General features: G+C 49.2%; 2 protein-coding genes across 5 annotated transcripts in view; both read right to left on the bottom strand.

Moving 5' to 3' along the window:
* The window catches only part of LOC142560073 (phospholipid-transporting ATPase ABCA3-like), a 46,932-nt gene extending 45,339 nt beyond the window's left edge, over positions 1–1,593 (bottom strand). For 3 of the 4 annotated variants that reach the window (XM_075671866.1, XM_075671868.1, XM_075671869.1), the window contains exons 1-2: positions 1,311–1,499; positions 749–1,244 (exon numbers count right to left, since the gene is read on the bottom strand). In XM_075671866.1, coding sequence (XP_075527981.1) covers positions 749–1,244; positions 1,311–1,336 — 522 coding nt within the window. In that variant the 5' untranslated portion in view covers positions 1,337–1,499. The other variant, XM_075671867.1, reaches the window with a different exon arrangement.
* A 1,523-nt stretch (positions 1,594–3,116) lies between these two features.
* On the bottom strand, positions 3,117–19,918 carry LOC142560075 (sodium- and chloride-dependent glycine transporter 2-like). The gene is made up of 14 exons (XM_075671870.1): positions 19,585–19,918; positions 18,589–18,721; positions 16,791–16,925; positions 16,340–16,443; positions 16,059–16,186; positions 14,529–14,641; positions 14,073–14,201; positions 13,412–13,511; positions 11,354–11,454; positions 10,427–10,582; positions 9,348–9,602; positions 8,413–8,583; positions 4,971–5,220; positions 3,117–3,250 (listed from the first exon to the last, which is right to left on the bottom strand). Exons 1-14 carry the CDS (start codon positions 19,632–19,634, stop codon positions 3,162–3,164), a joined length of 1,914 nt encoding a protein of 637 aa, XP_075527985.1. The 5' UTR covers positions 19,635–19,918; the 3' UTR covers positions 3,117–3,161.
* Positions 19,919–20,187: the final 269 nt, after the last annotated feature.

Here is a 20,187-nt window from a genome sequence, read left to right as displayed (position 1 = left end):
AGAAGCAGTTATAGCTACGTTTTTTCAGACATTCGCCTACAACGACGAGGCGCAGGCCATGGCGATACCCTCATATGGCAGTTGCTGTAAGTGGAGGGGCAGACCCAATATATTGCATGGGAGAGTTGTGTACAAGGTTGCTTAAGAAAAAAAAAAAAAAAAAAAAGAGCGCCGCCGTGTCATGAAACACGGATTAGCAGCGTAAGAAGCGTGACACAGTGTCGAATGCAAACCTGCAGCACTGGTACATAAAACGTTAAATCGAAGCTATATTTGCATCATCTCGGCGTTTTGCGGGCCTATTCGTGGTAATACAGCTCAACAGCTGTGCTGTCCTGCGTAATATATAGACTAGTTGGGCAACAAGGTTTACACGCAACGGGTATTATGTTCCACCGCAGATGTGCGCCCGTTCTTGGACAGAATGCGTTATGTTCCACTTTTGTTACGAAGGATATAGAAAAGCGTATTTGTCGCACTTTCTGCGACTTTCAATATAGAGTTTTAGGTTACGGGACGCAAACCGCACCCGAGCGTTGGGGAATGCAAACCACCGGGCGTGTACAAAAGAACGCAGAGCGAGCACAAAAGAGCGCGAAGGGCCCAGAATGGAGTTGCGTTCCCCTAAACACTTGGGTGGGGCTTCCATCCTCTAACCTAAAGCTCGCCAATGCTTCGTCCTTCGTCACGAACAGCCAAACTTCTTGTTTTTTTTGTTGTTGTTGTTTTTTCATTCGGGTCGACTGACCTTGGTGATGTTGAGGATGCTCGCCGCGCGCCTCGCGACCGGCTCGAAGAAGGGCTTGTCCGTCACGTAGCAGAGCTGGTCGACGTACGCTCCGGGCCCCGAAAACCAGCCGTCGAGCGGGTGCGAAGGCTCGAACCGCCTAGCCGGCATCGCCTTGGTAGCTGGATCTCGCGCGTTCCACGGCCCGTGCATCTGGCGCGTCGTCGCCGCCGCCGCCGCCGCCGTCGTCCGGGCCTCCTGGGTGTCCCGCATCGTGGCCCAGTGGTCCTGGCTGTCGCCTCCCCACTCGGCGGTGTCGGGCTCGTCGCCGATGTCGCTGTTGAGCGTGTAGATGGCTAGAAGCACTAACGCCGTCTGCGCTATGACGGTCGGAAGGCTGCGTCGGAAGCGACGGACGTAGGTGTCCCTCCAGAGCATCACGACGAGCTGGCGACCCGGCATGGCGCTGCGGTGTAGGGAAACGTATGCACTGTCCCCAACTACAGCGAGAACAGGGCTGCAAGAACAGTTAATCGTTACGTTAGTTAAATGGTCGGGCGAATCTCAAACCGAAGCAGCTTACGCCGCCTGTGCTACTGCCCTGCCCATGGCAACCTATAAACCACGTAGCCCGCCCTGTTCCTCCTGCGACCTTTATATCCCCTGTGCCGTATCAATTGCAGTGCAGCAGGCAGACGAACATTCCTACGCCCGTAAACATGTATACATGCTTTTCATATGACGCAGCAGTCTCCCTCTGCACCTTGCGTTGCGCCTTTGCTTACGTGTGCGTATTGCGAACACCTGCTGAAAAAGGCCTGAGGCGCTGCTTGAAGAGCCGACGTTATCCGGAGCAAATACAGTGTTCGAATCAAACCAAGCACGCGGTCCACGAGCTCGAGCGCGCCACGAGCCACGTACGTAGTTTGGTGATGGTGATAGCGAAACTGTGAGACCCATATTGCGGTATTGCCGAAGAAGCGGGCGGTGTGTTTGAAATCTTGGAAAAAAACAAAAGAAGAAAAAAGCCGACCAACTGTGCTCCGTTCCAAACATAGCAGTCAACGCTGGGGAGGCTAGAGAGACTTCTTGCAGTGGCTGCGTTCGCGCTTAGATATAGTTCGATGTTTATAGACCGCATTTGGGCGCAACTGTTTTTCATATATGCTCATTATCGAGTGAAACTAGTTTTTTACAGCGAAGCTTTCTATCGCTAGGATCTGACGGATCGCGTCCGCGCGTAGACCAACAACTTTTCATATGTGGGCCGATCCCGAAGAGGTATTTCTCTAACTCTTACTTCTCTCCACCTTGCGGGTTTCCGCAGAACTATTACGTCAAACTCTTGTTTTTGCTTTGAGTTGTTGACAAATTCGACTTCGCCCCACCATTTGCTAGCCGCCTGGTTAGCTCAGATGGTAGAGCGGCTGCCCCGGAAAAGCGGTGGTCCCGGGTTCGAGACCCGGACCAGGACAAATTTTTCAACTGCGAGGCTTTTCTTTCGAGGAACTTGTATGGTATGGGTTTCCTTTGTAGCAATTGCAACGAACGGGTGTATGTCCGATTTTCCCTTTATTATCCCGAAGAGAGTGCAATACCGGGCTGTCCTGCAGCGGAGGGGAAGCAGACGTTAAAGGGACACTAAAGACAAGTACTAAGTCAAATTAAAGTGATAAATTACTACCCAAGAACCTGTAAGGCGTCAATATTATCGCGAACAGAGCCTAAATAATAGAGAAATCGAGGTAAATGCAGGGTATGATTAGAGACTCCCCCGGCACATTCAAGCACTTGCCCGATGACGAAAGCACCCCTCGGTTAAATTCTGTCACTAGTACTGAAATACTCGCTGCAAAAAACATCCTCGTATTGTACTATAAGATGAAATAATATGCTACTTGTGAAGTTCCATTTCATGTTTAGAAAAAAAAAAAACTCATTGAAATTACCGTTGACAGCGACGCGGCCGGTCGAAAGGTTTCGCTTTCGCTCGGCTCTGTGCCGCTCACGCTTTCGCGTTTCAGTACTTTCTTGGTCGCGAGGTGTTGCGCTGGTTTTCCTGGCTCGCGAAACTCGCACAAACTCCCACTAGCAGAGAATTTAACTTCCATGTGATGTCGCGGGATGCCCGGATGGTCTGAGACACTTGACTAAAATGCGGCTGCAACGGCGAATCCGCCGCCAAAACCGCGGGACGCGTACCAGACAAATGTTCTGCTGTCGCGATTGGCTTGGCGTGCAAATATGGGCTTCCTTGCGTTATTTTCAACATATCGTATTGTTTCTCCTGCCTGCGCCTGGCAAACGCCAGCAGCATAGTATGAGCGGAGTCCTTTACTGCGTTTTAAATAAAGGACTCTGGTATAAGTAATAATTGTAAGATCGGTGCACCGAGCCATGCGCGGCTGTGTCGTTTTATTAGCTTCCGGGCGGGTCACTTGCGCAGGATTCCCCTGACATCGTGCTCGGCTGGCGGCCTGGCGTCGTGCTTCGTGTCCGGATGTGAAGAAGGGCCCGGGGATGCTTTAGATGTCATATGCGGTATGGTTGTCGAGTCCACAAGCCGCGTCAGGCACAATGCAGGGCGCAGACGAGGCCGACAGGAGGAGGAAAAAAATAAAGGTTAGTTAGATTTTGTAAATTATTATTAAGCGATAATGTCAATTGCCACTTCAGTCAATTTCCGTGGTTGATATACGTTAAGGGCGTTTGGGAATTTAAAAGGAGCTGATTGGTCGAGATACGTGGCGAATGTGAGGGCTTAATCCGCAGTCGCGCGGGCGCGTGAGTAAAAACCCGCCCTGCTATCGCTGTCAGTTCTTCGCCCCTCGGGAGGAACTGCTATAATAATGTTTATTATAAAGGTAGCGTAAATGTAACAGGATTGAAGTAAAATGGTTCAGTTGTGCCATAAGGCACTTCTCAGTGGAGTGGTGTAACGTGGAGAACGAGAAATTTGTGCTATAGATTGGCCGATTCCGCTGCTGGATTCGCAAAACATGCTAGGTTTGTTCGACGTGAACGTCACCCTTTGTACTCTGTGAAACAGATTCCTTTAGGGCGTGACGTAGTCCCACGGCAACAGTTATTATAATTAATCGTCCAGTTGTCTGCCAGCTCTGCGCCTCCGGCACATATCGCTGCGAGGCCCATCAAGCAGCCCATACAGTTCCTGATAATAAAATGGCGGACGCAGTGCGTCAAGTAATAAAAAAATGCATATAGTAATCATCGTTGTTGTGGGATGCAGTTGAACCGCCAAAGGGTGTGTGAGTGTTAATGAGTGTTAACAGGGGGCTGTGTTCCATAAGTAGTAACGTTATTGATTGCAGTGCATTAGTTAAATGAAATGTTCACAATATTGGCTGTTGTGGCATCTGCAAAAAAAGCCCTACACAAACTATAGCATAGTGCTGTATGCCGAAAGCCCACTTTAAAAGATGCCAGTATAGTATTACCTGTGATAAAATGTGAAAGTTTTAGTTGAGAAAAGAAACATTGAAAATGGTGTGATATTAATGTGGTGCTTTGTGACAAACTAAACGTTAAAAGGTGTAATTGTTTACTTGTACTTCACGAAGCAACGAAATGCGACACAAAATTGATCATCGCGGGTCAGAATGTCACCCCGAACAGCGTTAAATCTTAACAGGCTGCTGTGCAACAAAAAACTCGTTAAATTATGTGCCATTTACTTACTGCTAGACAAAATAATCTCCAAAGGGAATAAACTTCTTAACAGGTTTCTACGTGACGAAGGTGCACTTTTGGAGTACAAAATTGACGATTATAGTTCCATAAAGGCCAAGTCTGCCGAAATTCCAATGAAAGTACACCTTAAAATGTGTACCTCTTGCTTCGAGAGCGTAAATGCGCGTGTCGACTATTTACTAATTTTGGACGAATAAATCCTAAATGGCACCCGCCGCGGTATATACCTCAGTGGTTTTGGCCTTGCGCCGCTCTGCGCGAGGTCGCTAGTTCGATCCCAGCCTCGGCAGCCGCATTTCCACGCGTGCGAAATCAAGAAACGCTCGTCTACTTAGAATGAAGGTGCGCGTCAAAGAACCTTAAGAGGTCAAAGTTCATCCGCTGTGCCACGTTACGGCCTACCTCGTAATAAGGTTGTTATCGTGGCACGTAAGACCTCAGTACTTGAGTGAACGTTAAACGCTAAATTGTGCGAAATTTCAGCGGGGTGGGCTTTGCCCAAAGCAGTGGAACACCCTAAAGTGGGTCGCACCCGCCGCTGTGGTCGAGGCCTGTGCGGCGAGCGCGATGGGTCCTCCGGGCTGCACGGGGTACGTCATGGGGGGCAGCTTCGGGTTCAGGTACTGATCGGGCGCCTGCGTCGGGATGGCCGGCACCAGCACGTCCTCGTGGCCCTCGTGGCGCCGGATGAAGAGGCGGCCCAGCAGGCCGAACCGCATTGGCGAGTCCGAGAACTGCGGTCCCAGGCTGTTGGGGTTCAGTGTCGGCAGGAACTGGCGGATCTGCAACGGTGGACATTTCAGCGCTGGTGCGTGAGAAACGCAAGCTCGCGCTCTCTATACCGACGGGTAATATCTTCATTAAACGGAAGAGAAGATAAGCCTTAACCCCACAACTCACTCTTTCTCTCTGTTACCCTTTCCATCCTTTCGCACAGTCGTTTCCTGTGATAATCGTGGACCAACTATAGCCCCTCATATAGTATACCTAATGGGAACCCGCCTGTTCTTATGTACTATATCCTATCAGTATGACTTTTACTCATTAATACTTGTTGTGTTCTATTCATTCGCTGCGTTGTATTGCTGTTGAGCTGTATATGTAAGGAGACCGTTCTCATCTCAGCTTTCTTTTTCCCCCGCCCCGTCCTCCTCTCCTCTCTGGATAAGTGTTTGACTTTGGCTCTGGATGGGTGATTCTGGTTGCGAGATCTTAATCGCTTACACTTTTGTTTAGATAGCATATGCACACTTGATACTATATACGAATTCACAAATCCGTTATAAAGGGTATATATAAAGAGAAATATTTAGTGTCCTGTGTTAGTAAATTACCCATTTACAATGCCAGAAAAATCCAGCCTTACCACGAGAAGAGGCTTAATTTCGGCGAGGCAGAAAAAAGGCAAAACCGAGAGACCGGTGGCGACGCCGCTTCGAAGTTCCCGCGCCAGTTCGCCGTGACGTCACAGATCTTTCGCGGCCTTAGTCTGCTCGAGCCTTACGTTATTTTTCTTTTGCCGGTGAAGATGGACTACATTGTTATCTAAATGAGCCAGAGACTGAACATAACATGTTTCAAAAATCATTTACTAAGCCACCGAGGCTCAAATTCTGGAAGATACTTTGAAATTCATGACGCCACACGGACGTTCCGGTGCTGGGAGCTACGCCTCGAAAAAAAAAAAAAAACGAAACTTTGCCCTTCATTTTCCCTTCTTAGTAATGAGTTCATTACCACAGAATTAACGAAAATTGAGTTTAGAGTTCTGAAAGAATACTTCATCAGTTTAAACTTCGTTAGTGTTTCTCTTTAATGTCCTTTGAATTCGAACGGAAGGTTCGGAATGTGCAATAAAAAAAGGAAAAGAGTGAGAGAGAGAGAAGAAGTAGAAAATGGGTGCATGGTAGTGGCGCTCACAAATGTTCGCATCAGCTCACCGTGATGCCAGACATTTTGACACATGTTTATGAATGGTCAGTCGAGAGTGGCTGCTAACTGTTCATGAAGTTTGGAAGGTGGGCCTTGCAAACGTCGGTTTAATGGTCTCATATATGGAACGAGTAAATCGGCAATGTTTGCTAGCATTTCCCAACTTCCAAGTGGCTAGAATTACTGGAAATAGAGTGAAAAACGGGACGTCACACTAACCTCAGAGTCGCGGTCAGGGCGCGATATTCGAGACGCAGAAAGAAAAGCTCGCATTCCATTTTATTCGTTCTGTATCTGTATTTTCTTAGCAGAAAATACAAGCATGTTTTAAGCCGTAGTTCAGCTAGTCTAGAATTATTCAGCGTTTTCCATTCATGTCTGTTAAGCGATCTTTTTTTTTCAAATGGTGGGCAATAAATCTGATTAAACTATAGCTCACACAGTGTTTGTATGTATATGAGAGAGAGAGAGAGAGAGAGAGAGAGAGAGAGAGAGAGAGAGAGAGAGAGAGAGAGAAACATATTTTCAAAACCCATGTCCAGGTTTGCTCTAGGGTGAGATTTGGGATTCCTCCCCCATGATGGTGAGATGGAGGAGAGCTGACCACGACGAAGTCGTTTTGCCCAGGTTGGCAACTCAGGTCTCTCGTGTTAGAGCGACGTCGAGGTGTGTCGGCTCTCGGGCACTGCCAGTAGATGTGAGCTATTGTCGGTATAGAACCGCACACTTTTTAATGAGGAGTATTTGGAGTTTGTTGTATTCTGCGTAATGCGAAGTCATATGAAACCGCCCCGAGGCGGGGTTCGTCTATAAATATCGCTTCGCCTGTAACCGATGGATGTTGCAGTGCCTCGACTTCAGCTGAAGCTAAGGCTGTTTCTCTGTGTCGAGTAAATGCGTATGTAAATGATTCACAAAATTTTTTTTCACTTGCGTTGCCACGCGGTATAACTTACACTGGAGTTGTGTTTTTAAGATGCCAGCTAGTCTTGTCGGACAACTGGTTAGCGAAAGCGGCCAACCAATAGCGAATAGTACTTGCAAATGAAGGTTTTGTGTATTCGGCCTTTGGTTCCTGCGAAAATCCCCAGTGAGAACTCTAGCGCTGTTATCGCTCAGCTAAAACCATGAGCATATTTGGTCAATATTTGTTTGATATTCGTGCTTTAGGCTTCAGGCGTGCCTGTAGCGTAAGTTGTGAAGCTTTATTCTTCTAAGCCTCCGAGAAATTGTTTTCTAAATGCATAAAGCCAATAAGTTTCGGAGCTCACGTGTAATGATTGCGAATTATTGTTTTCATAACGCAATATTTCATTGAAATTGATCGAAATCACAAAGCCATTTCAAGCGAGAAAGACAAAGCCCCCTTTAGCAGTTTAATGTGAAGCCGAGCGTTTGTCGAAAGCTTATCTGGTGGGGTTTAATCATAGTCAAAAGAAAAAGAAAATGAATGCCGACCACAAACATTAACAGTAAGAAAACTTAATTCCGCTTCCATACGGATGTGTTGTTCACAAGATTTGTGGAGGATCCTCACGTATGGCAGCCGAAGTCTTCTGTTTATGTTTGTGGTGAGCGTCCATTCTTCCCTTTGACTGACGTTACATTGCGCCCACCAGGGTTGGACGGGATTAGCATGGCGCCGGCTCCCTTTTCAAGACATGTATGTTCAGCCCTAACCGAAGGCCGAGTATCGGGCCGGAGGACACCTGTGCCCGTTCGGATCACCGGTGAGTAAACCTATGCTGTCCGCGAAGCGCCGCACTTCCTGCTCCCGCTGGCGTCTAAGCTCCCATCAGTATTTTTGTGCAGAAAACGCGCGTTTGTAACCGTGGCATCCGAGATCCGGCAGCGCGTCCCGTCTCGCGCGCTGCACAATCTTTGAGGCGATGTTGTAATTGACAGTCGCTTAGGTTGTTTTCCCTCGACCCCAACTGTAAATAGGGCTACCTCTGTATGTCGCGAGTTATCGCGTTTCTGCGTTTGTAGTGCTTCTGATTTATACAGCTAGCAAATTAGAGGCCACGTGGTTGAACGCGCACCTGCCGTGGCGGCTGCGTCGGTGCTTGGGACGGAATCAGCGAGGCTCTCCGGCCCGATTCGGGCGCCGGGGGTGCAACTCCGCCGTCGGCCCTAGGCATCGAGACTGCCAAACTGCTGAGGTCCAGCGCCGGCAGGTTGGGTGGCAGGGACCACTGTCGCTCCACGTGGCCCTGGGTTTGAGAGCGGGTACGTAACCGACGAGGGAAGATGAAAACTTTGGTCTGGTTGGTGCCACGTACATTTCAAGTACGTATACAAGCACACATTCGTATGCAGCAGCCGAGAAATGTTAGCGGGTAAAATGTTTGGAAGGATTTCGCGCAAATAATTGGAGGTGCGGCATTCATTCGTCGTTAGGTAAAGTTCAGCTGCCGTTTCATCTTGGCCTCAACTGGGTTAATGTGTGGCCCGCCTTTTGCTCTTTAATCAATGTACTGTAGAAAGCATCCAACTTGGGCAAGTCTCAACGGAATCGTTATACACGATGCGCAATAGAATCTAGAAAAGTGTTCGACGAAAACTTGCCCTTCGAGGAATCCTACTGGTGTAAAAAAAAAAAAAAACATGCACTCGCTAAGAATAAAAGAAAATAACATGGCGTTTCGTGCCCCGTACGGGTCCCCTGATCACAGTGAAGATGTAAGCATGGGCGCGCGACTATTTATGGGTGATGTGGCGCAGCGTGCAGGTGCATATCTCGGGAAGATTAACCCTCGTCCTGTTTATCGTGCGTCTACTTGATTTAATGTCTATTTTTCTTTCAGTCTTGGCGAGTGCATGTCTCTTTGGCACCAGGAAGCACAGAACGCAGCGTCCTTGACGTCCTTCGCTTTAGATCCTCGTTCTTTTTGCGTGTCGTCTAGAATGAATCCTTAATCGACGCCATGCATCCGTCTCATGCATAATCCGCCATGAGGCTGTTGAAACTGGTCACCTCCGCGTGGTGTCCTGGAGCTCCTCCCGGGCGCCAGCTGACGGGCGACCACGACGGCGGCTTGACCGGCTCTGCGGCGAACATCACCGGCAGCACGGCGTCGGCGGGCACCGTGTGCGGTATGATGAAGCGCACGGGAAAGCGCGAGCTCATGGGCACCAGGCCGCGGTTGCGCAGGCGCGCCTGGTAGGCGTTGAAGAGCGCCGGCTCCTCGGGGCCCCACTTGTACGATGGCAGCATTGCGTCGTCGCAGTTCTGCGCATGCGGAACGGTCGGGGGGGTGGGGAACGGTGGCTACGAAGCTCTACCTAATGCATTACCGTAATACAAGTATGTGTTGTGGCCTATGGGGTCTTTGATGCGAGAGCATGAAATGTCCCATTGAGCGAAAAAGCCGGCGGAAAAAAAAAACAGCGAAATAGGCACCCGAATTCCCGTTGGCTGCGACGCCACATTACGAGCGCGCCTCGACGGAGCAGAGCGGCCCAAATGGAACACCTGCTGGTGCGTTAGCGCGCCAGGTGTTGCGCGAGGCGACGCGACGTCACCCTCGCTCTCGGGAGCCGGCGCGTGGTCCGTATCTCCGTTACCCCCATTGGGCATAGCTGCTGCGCGCACCTGCGGGCCCTGACGGCCGCTGCTGCTTCATCGGTCTCTCGTCGCGCAGAACGTCGGTGGCATGCAGCGTTGCCACTGCACGCTGCTGCTGCTTGCTAGCTCGGGCAGCACGTACCAGTGTGGTACATTACTCGCAGCGCAAAACTCGAACGGCCGCAGCGGCGCTCAATTCGACATTAATGCTTTTACATTCACAACTTAAGTTGTGAATGAGACCTAATATTAGGTGAAGTGCTTAGGTGTCTTCGGGTTTATTCGTAGCTTCGTTCATCACCGTGACCTGCGCAGGAATCTGCCACAACGGCAAATTCTTCTAGTGCCTGTCGCCACCTCGCGGTCGCTAGAAGCGTTGGTTGGTAACGTCCCGAATTCGTCTTTCCGTTTCCTATCGCTGTTATCACTTTGCCCATCTAGGAGGCGAATGTATAGTGGTAATGAAGGGGAAAGAATGTGGAGCTCACGTATCCCCGTTGCTTGAACCAGCTGAGCCCGTAGAGCGGGATCTGGCAGAAGATGAACAGCAACAGCATGTAGCCCCCGATGTCCACGTACAGGGGAAACGTGTAGCCCCTGAGGGTTGCGGTCGACGAGCTGAACAGGCCTGACAAGTAGCTCAGCTGCACAGACGCCCGGCAGTGAACGGGTTAGTGCGCGCCGGCTCGTAGCGGCTATTTCTCGTGAAACTAAAGCCCAAGTAGGCGCCAGCGCAGTACCAGCGGAAATCTTCATTTTAAAAATATAAATGCTGATCATTGATTCATGTTACGAGCACAAAATAAATGGGAGCAGCTTGGGACAATACAAACGTTAGTCGCGTTCTGTGTGACCTTTATATTTGCCCTTAGAGAAGTGGTTTTTAGAAACTGATGTATTTATATTGAATTTTTACTCTCTTCTGTAGACTTTCTATTTAGACACATAAGATTGTCACGTATAATTTTTCTTAGGAAGGCGCTGGTAACACGAATCAAGAATTTAGCAACCAACTCGCCCATTTGACAGCATTACCTACAAATTTCGATCGTTAGGATCAATATGTATACGCATTACGTAACGTATTGTAAGCCAAAGTATAGTTTGCGGATTTTCTATTGCTCTTGTCATATTGAACCCTACCATACGGCTCACGAATGGAAACTATTTCTCATTAGGAGATCGTTGTATACACGTTCTCACGACTTATTCAACCTACTCAGAGCTGGTACGCAGTTCCAATAGCATCCAAACGGGCACGCTGGTATGCGCATGTGTCAACCATTTTTCTGCATGTGCCAACTATTTTTTTCTGAGCTTCGCCTTCAACGTTGTCACACACGTCACCGTGAACGTCACTCCCCTTGTGTTTGTGCGAAATGTAAAAAAAGTGCCTTGCTACGGTCCGTGCTTACCAAAAGCATGAGGGGAACCAGGAAACTCCAGAGCACCTTGTACACGACCGACGATGGCACCGTGTACATGAATTCGATGTCGAAGAGGAGCCGTCTTGCCGCTGCAGCAGCAGTTTGACGTCACAGAAAGAAAGAAAAGAATGTTTTAATGCTGTTTGAGTATCGTTGCTACTTGGGCTTGCTGCTGGTTCACACGCAGACAGCGCAGACTTTTTGACGGTAATCATGTTCGCCTTGTCTGTCCCGCACTGTGCCTATAGTTGAGCGACCAAAGAGCCGGACTTTCCACACTTTCGTAGGTATAACCCGTGGGAGAAGAGTACAGAGAAACAACTGCCACCACTTGACGTGACCACGTGACATGCGGTGGACACGTGACGATCTTTATACCAGACAGATGAGTTGCACTGCACACGTCGAGTAATAGCAGCAACGAAGTTCGAATTAACTTAAATAAATATTTCTATAGCGAACCGGATTAACGCCTGCACATTGCAAATTGTGGCACTGTACTCAAAAGGCTATTATTTAGCGGACAAATTTAAAAATTAAATTATGGGGTTTTACGTGCCAAAACCACTTTCTGATTATGAGGCACGCCGTAGTGCGGGACTCGGGAAATTTTGACCACCTGGGGTTCTTTAACGTGCACCTAAATCTAAGTACACGGGTGTTTTCGCAATTCGCCCCCATCGAAATGTGGCCGCCGTGGCAGGGATTCGATACCGCGACCTCGTGCTCGGTAACCCAAGACCATAGCCGGCGGACAAATAGGAAACCAGTGTAGTGCTGAAGCAGTTAGTGCTCCCGTTCTAACTGGTTCTCGCTCCTTGCGATTGCTGTGCACTTATGTAGCACAGGATCTCATTCTCACACTCATGCAATATATTGCAAGCCAACGTTATCATCCTTGAATGCGACGCCCTAGCTTTACTGTTTCCGTAATTTGCTATTTCGTTAATGCGACAAACTTAACCATAGCTTTATTCTTTAGCTCACTTATGAATGGTTGATGGAGAAAGGGCAGATGGTGTCAGAGGTTGTAGAAACGCGTGGTCTGTTCTAGGTATGAAACGGTAGACAGAGAACCAAGCATACAGTATATAGGAACTGGTTGAAAATCTCCTGTTTGTTACGTTCTCCTGCGTTCCAAAGCACCGGCCAAGTTTAGTTTTCACATGGTCAGGCGTATTGGCTTTCCGTTCATTACGGAAATCCGATTATTGCATCCTAAAGCTACAACGGCGCACCACGGATGCGCGATCGCCCGTCGGCGGTGCCTGCGTTGTCCAGCTCATGGTCACCGATCAAAACGGCCGCTTCGCAGAACCTTCCAGGTGGCATATAGCAGGATCGACCTTGCCGCGTAAAGATCATTGCGTGTAGTCGCCAATGTCAACACGGATCGCGAAACGAAGCCGAGAGGAGGCGGGTGAAGGCACAAGGGGCCGGCCCCGCTCCCGCGGTCGCAGACGCTGTCTCGTGACTTTCGATATATCTTGCGCGGTTACTCCGATGTACAAAGCTTTGCGGCAACCGTAGGACTTGAGAGGGCTCGAAAACTGGCTGTTATCGTACAGAACAGTCAAGCCCGAGATCGAAATTCGTTGGCTTCGCTGAGTGTGGTTCACTTCTATAACCGGTCAAAAAATTAAAAAAAAAAGTGTTTAACGTTAATCAACCGTTAAATGCTCAGCAACAATAAAGCGCTTTACTAGGCGGGTTTTCAACTGTTTGTTTCTTTCTATGCAAGCTGGGGAAAAATTGTGTGCTGCGGCAAGCGTTATCGGATTCATTATGCAAAAAAGAGGTGAGGCGTGCAGACGGGACACAAGAGTAGAGAAGTGGACAACACGAACACGAACGTTCGTGTTGTCCACTTCTCTACTCTTGTGTCCTGTCTGCACGCCTCACCTCTTTTTTTTTGCATTATGAATCCTTACCCACTAGCTCAGCTTTCTGTCGTTCTAAGCGTTATCGCATGTTGCGTTTACTCGAATAATGAGGGTTTCTGGTTTGTGGTTCCCTAGAAAGCGCATTAACGCGCGTCCAACTTACTGTATCCCCACGAGTAGCAGATGATCTCGACGAACGCGACGACCACCAGGAATGACCCGCCCAAGTGGGTTTCCAGGATTCTCATGAAGAAAGGGCCGGTCTGCGCAGATCGCGCAAGTATGCAGGTCGATAAAGGAAAAAAAAGCAACACTGCGTCGTGGTGGTATACGATTCGCAACATCAGTCGAACCATGCACGCGCACGCGCAAAAGAGCAAGCAGGAGAGCAGGTAGATCATAAAATAGGGCCACTACCGTAAACGGTCGACAAAGAAAAGAAAGCACTCAGTCACGAATGCAAGTGGAACTTGAGATACTGCCTGAATCGTTTCACGACGTTCACCGAGTATTTCTATCGCTTCAAGATGTACACCACAGCTAGCTTTCGTTTTCATTCAGTGCTTTGGCTCTACCGCTGTATGCTCCAGCGAGTAATCAATTCCAAAGTGTGCGCGCTATACCAACGAATGTGAAACGTGTGACCGTGCACAGCCAGGGGAAATGAGGACGCCGCATAGTAACTAGTGACGCAGGGCTTGCCTCAAAGATCGAGTAAGATGACCATTGCAGTCCGTGACAACGATTCTTGCGGGAAACGCTAAATTACCTCCTCCTGTTGAAACATCTACGTGCGTGCATCAACACGGGATAAATCAACTTACGGGCGTGCACAAAGGGAGGCCCGCCAGGAAGGCCCCGATGCAGAACAGTAGCGTGAGTTCGACCCTGAAGTCCTTGAGGCCGGGGAACTGCTCGGTGATGGACATGAGCACCGTGTGGATAAGGCACACCTGCGGCGAGAGTTTCACACGCAGACTGAGTATCAACTGTTTAGGGAGTTTGTGTCCGCGCACGTACTGCAGTTTACGGAACAACGGAGACATGGACGGCAGCAGTAGCATATACGGTAGGGATACCTAGTAGCGGTTTGTTGAACGACAACGCATCATAAACAGTGCGTGTTTCCAGCTGTTCGTCATCCACAAAAACATTCATGAGCCATTTTACACTGATGCATGTGTTTCTTCTGACATGTTTCTGGCCCTGCCTGCGTGATTTGCTGTTGAGATACGTAGTACTAAACGTCGCTAAGTGGGAGGGCTTCAATGTGGTCTCACCGAGGAGTTCAGTCCCAGGAGAAACATGCAGAGAAGAAACAGCACGCTCCACATCTGCGGGAAGGCCAAGTTGCTCAGCGCCTCGATGTAGGAGACGAAAGCCAGGCTTTGCACTGCGCACGAAAAAGAAAAAAAATAAATTATGGGGTTTTACGTGCCAAAACCACTTTCTGATTATGAGGCGCGCCGTAGTGGGGGACTCCGAAAATTTCGACCACCTGGGGATCTTTGACGTGCACCTAAATCTAAGCACACGGGTGTTTTCGCATTTCGCCCCCATCGAAGTGCGGCCGCCGTGGCCGGGATTCGATCCCGCGACCTCGTGCTCAGTAGCCGAACACCATAGCCACTGAGCAACCACGGTGGGTCACGAAAGAGAAGCAAGAGGAGTTTATCAGGGGATCGTTTACGTACAATTAGGGATCCTAGAGTTAAGAGACTATCCACCGGTAATGCAAAGAAATGCAGCGTGATTGGAGAAGAATCCAGGAGAGAGCTTAGCTTTTCGGGTGCGCTAATTCATTTGGGCGGTCTTGTTTCTAACACTTGTTAGGCAGTTTTTTCGCGCTACAGAATTAAATTTCGAAATGTACATGGTGCCGTAAGATCCATGGCCCCTTTGAGAGTCAACCTTATGGAGCCTATTTGCGGAGTAGTTCTGGCGTGGCTGTGCTCATTACCCGCGCGCAGCAAAAGATTGTGCACCTTTAACGGTGCTGGGTTTTTCCGTGGCTGGCACCGTTGCACTTAGAGCAAGATCGAATCGTTGATGGGGAGAAAAAGTTTTAGAGCCCTTTTTCCCTCTTAGGCGTGCGTGCCTGGCAAGCAAACACGACACGAAAACAGACGCGAAAGCGGCATGAAACAACCTTTAATAGTTACCCCTGTAAAGTCATCGTGCCAGATAGTATTTGCGCGCGCACGAGCTGGTTATCTACTATCCGCTTGCACCGATTTTGGTCTCTCCAACGGATCGCGTCCACTCTTGGAATGGGCATGACTCGTTGGAGACCACAATCAGCGCAAGCGGATACTATAGGTGCACTCTTTGCTTGCCTCGATGAGACAGGCCTCGTGACCAAACTCTAAGGTTCTACGACTACTCCAGCCTCGTAAATCCCTGATGACAGTGGTTAAGAGGGAATGATAAGTTTTCGTAGTAAATACGCTCGAGCAACAAGCAGATGGTTAGACTCTACTAATTCAATCACTACAGAGTTTTCAAACTGAACGGCTCGTCTCACTGCAGCTATAGTTCGAGCTCACTGTCGTGTTCAGAAAAAAAAAAAAAACTTACACCATTACGGAAAAGGGCGTTAACCATTGGACAACAAACACGATTCAAGGTGTAGCTTTTTTTTTTTCCTACGCGCTACCATTCCACGTTCCCCAATCGCCGCACTGTTATGACGGCCGAACTGCGCATTATCGGTTGTCCGCTTTATACTCCGGGCTCGGATGCGATGACGCCTTGCGATTTCACATAGCAGATAAGGCATCAAATGCGTTCCCCGTGTTCACCCCTTTTACCTTCGTCTAGGACGAGTTCGGGCAGGGTGACGTTCAGCAGGAAGGACTGGCTCCCCAGCGCGGAGAAGAACGCCGTGCTCGACAGCATGCCCCATACGAAGTTCAATATGGCGAAGAACCACGTGTCCCTATATGAGCGGGCGGAAGAAAAAAAAAACTAGGTATAGAGCGAATATTTAACGAAAAGACAGCGTGGATCATGCGGTGGAAGCATGCAGAACAAGTCTTGCAGGCACCTCTCGAGATATCGCGCCAAACGAGGTGTCCAGCAGATCGCTTACTGAAAGATGTCGTTGTAGAAGTCGTTGTAGCTGGCCAGGACCGTCAGGCAGCCGGTGGCGACGCAGAGGGACATGAGGGCTTGTTCGATTGCGTTCCTCCAGCACTGTTTTCGGAGACAATTATTGCGAGAAGATATTGGGCGATCGCCAATTTAGGCATGCGTTCACTGCACTCATACCACGCCCAGTCATGACGATGAGCAAAACGAGAACAAGGTGAAAGCGGGAGGCGCTATTCATCGTGAAAGTGCCAGCAGGCAAACAAACGAGACGCAGGGCAACGGTAACGCCAGTCAGCGCTCGTGTGTTACCTTTGTGTCTCGTGTGTTGCATGTGCGCGCTGCAGTTCCATAATGTTGCCTTTCTTTTTGGGTACAGTTTCGCCCACTAATGAGTTGAACTCTGAGTTCAGTTTTCGTGGTTGTGTTCCTGCCCTGTCGCTGTCGCTCACCTTAAAGGTGAAAATGTGCTGCCATGCCGGAATGAAAACGAAGCCGACGCCAGAGCTCGCACCGTCCAGGGACACTCCTTTCATGAGAAGCGCGAACAGCATCAGGTAGGGACAGGTCGCCGTCACCAGCACGATCTGCACAGGAGATGGTGACTTTACTCTGGCCGCAAATTCAGCGCATGTTTCATGTCACACCCCTAGAAGTTAGGCGGAAGTAGCGTGATTACTTATTCTTGTATAAACTATAATTCACAACCACTTCTGTCCGCGGTTACTGTCGGCTGTAACGTCCTGCGTGCCTCGCCCTAACGCGTAATCCTAGTATTTTCTACGTTAATTTCTCTTGCACCGCTAATGCTATCACACGTCTTGTAACACAGCAAAATACCTTGCGCGATGATCTTGATAAATTCAGCTCTACTATTCGCTCATTATGTAACTTCTGTCTTTGATTCATTCAATTCTTTGCTGCACTTTGTACCAGTGTTGTTCGAGATTTTCTGTTTCGTTTTTCGGTTTTATGTTCTTTGCGTAACGCAAGTGCACCAATACTAAGTCGTAAAGCTGTCCTTGGGCACTTTCAGAAAATAAATGAAATGAAATCGTACATTGAAGCGTGACCAGCGTGCTCGCGTCCGTTCATTGCGGTTATTGCAAAATCATGCTTCCGAGGAAAAGAAATATCGGGTTTATTTTAACACGTCTTAACTCTGTGCCTAGCTTTCGCCCACAGTTTCGTATACAATTGCTAGAGGGGACTCTGGTGCTGCGCATTCGTTCAGCCGCCATGGGAATGACGTAGTACACGGATCTGTCTGGTCTTCGCGCTTTGGGTTTTGGACGTTCTCGTGGCTTCATTTATTACGGCTTATGTGGGCCTAAATTGAAGTAAATTTCAAAGCAATTTATAATTGCTTTAGTGCAGAAGGCAATGAGACTCTGCAAGCTTGCCTAATCGCTACTAATTGCAGCGGTTCCGCTTGTCCATGCGTCCGTGGCGTAATGGCTTCAATATCGGCCTTCTGTGCTAGAGGTCCTATGCTCGAATCGTACCCTCGGATAAAGTCGCGAAGCCATTTGAAAGCCAGAAGGCTGAAGTTTAGGCAAATTCACGAACTACCGATCATTCCCATGCTGGCTGAACTGGCCTGCTTGCAGCTCCCGCATAAATACTAGCACTGCAGTTCTCTCTAGTAATTGTACAAAACCCTCCTTTAGCCAGTGCGCGTGAACCTTCAGCGAGGTCCTGCCTCGGACATGTATAAGGCTTCATGTGTACGTCTATATATAGCGAACTGTTATGCTCGGCAGTCTATTGGAATCTATTGCCTTCTGTTGGCATCGGAAACGGCAGTTACGCTTTTGTCCATCAAATCGAAATGTCGTTGGCGTCCGTCGTCGATGTTTCCCGATACACGGAAGCAAAGTTCGTCCTGCGTGCCATCGTTGACGGTGCATACGTGCACCGCCATGCTTGGCGTGCACCGCGAGGTTTTACACAGATCGTTCACAGTGTCTTCAGGGGTTTATCGCAGAATGCGTTGTTCGTGCACGAATGTCCGACGCAGCTACTGCTGTGACTATTCTGTGCTTTGACTCGGGGTTTCGGGATACTTAAAGTGCTACTCTGCTTCTTTAAACTAAGTCAGTAGTACGAAGTTGCACAACTTGCAACGTCTTGCGTGAGTGGCGCCATTCTCTAGCTGCTTTGCTGTATATGCGAGCGTAGGGGACTCTATAGAATGAGGTGTGAAGGCTGACCTGCATAGTGTTTACCGTACTAGGGAGTGCACCGTACCTTTCCGAACCACTTGACGCCCTTGCTGATGATGAGGAAGATGTTGAGCCAGACGAGGAAGTAGCAGATCGTCAGGTCAATGTTCATCGGCCGGACGTCATGCAGGCCTCGGCTCACCTTGAGTACCTTGTCCCTGCGAGAGAGGGCAACAAAATATTCGCACACTAGGGCACGTTGTCAACTGGCCGGGCTGTATGGGTGAAACCGACACGTTCTTTGAATGACCACACAACCAGCATTCGAGAACAGACGCTAGGAACCTATAGGTTTCCTGGAATCGACATGAACTTCATCGCTATGCCGAACACATGCTCCAAACCGGCACGAATGCTGTGCCACGTCTTTAGAGGACTGGTAGAGACACGACGATCGACTGGGTTGCTATAGTATGCCTGCAATTGCGAGGACATTGCAAACCTTCGGCTTCAGGCGGCGTGGTGGCACGGGCGAGTTGGGAGAATAGAGGGGAAGGGGCGCTCGGCATCAGTCGGGACTCAAGCAGTCGACAGTCGCTCAACTACAGCTGCACCAGTCATTGCTCGTAGTCCGCCAATCTAGAACGATTCCAAAATTTTCGCGCCACTCCTGTCAAACCCTAGAAGACGATCGATCTAGAATGTCTAATCGATCTAGACGATTAAATGAAAGGTGGACATCGATGAAGATTAATTGTTTTGCGGGATACTTTTTATCAATTAATCGTTATTTCCTACCCTAACTGTGAGCCCTCTCCAGGAAGCGACTTTACATTTGCTAGGTAGCACAGAGGGCCGTGGCATTTCAAGACTCGGCCGACGTTTGTGCGCAGGCGCGAGTAAGGTCGGCTGCGAGAGAGAAAGTGTGGAGGCTTTTGCTCCTTGAATGTCCTAGGTATTCCTAGGGCCCTTCGACTTTTCCTATGGGTACTACGTAGGAGAAGTTCCTTTGCTCGTTTTGTGTGCGTTTTGTCCGAGTCTGCATACAGGAGATACGAGTTGCTCGAGAGAGATGGCTCACCAGTAGAAGTGTTCGGCGGCCGACATGGTGGCGTTCACACAGCCTTGCATCTCGACGGAGTAGGCCCTGTGCGGCACGTACACGATGTTGTTGTTCGTGGTGTTGACGACCACGCCGAAGGTGATGTTGTGGTGCTTGAACCGCTGGTAGAGGCGCTGCGCGGCAGCCTTGCACGTTCTCTGCACAGCGGACAAATGGCACCGCGTTGAGAGCGTTGCGTTGACCACAGGCGAAGCTCCTATCGAGTTCACCCTAAAGGGGACCCTCGAACAAGTTCATCGAACAAGAGTTACCGCCGTTTTCAGAAATGCATCTTAACTTGAAGCTCGTGCTTGACTTGATATAAATAACGCCTGGTGCGAACGCCCCCAAGACGCTCATTGCGTTTCTTTTGGTGCGTTCACGACAGGCGTCATTTAAGCCAAGTCGAGCGTGGGCTTCAAGTTAAGATGCATTTCTGAATATGGGGGTTAATTGTGTTCAAAGAAACGCTCTTATGTTCAACTGTGCCGTATAAGGGTACATAGTGACCAATCGTCAAGCGAGAGAAAGTCGCCAACCGCAGTGTGCAGTTAACATTTTTCAACCCTTGAAGGTGCTTTT

The sequence above is a fragment of the Dermacentor variabilis genome, chromosome 10 (assembly GCF_050947875.1).
Source record: "Dermacentor variabilis isolate Ectoservices chromosome 10, ASM5094787v1, whole genome shotgun sequence".
Taxonomy (NCBI): Eukaryota; Metazoa; Arthropoda; class Arachnida; order Ixodida; family Ixodidae; genus Dermacentor; species Dermacentor variabilis.
The sequence above is the reverse complement of the archived record's forward strand: the minus strand, read 5'-3'. Positions and strand labels throughout refer to the sequence as shown.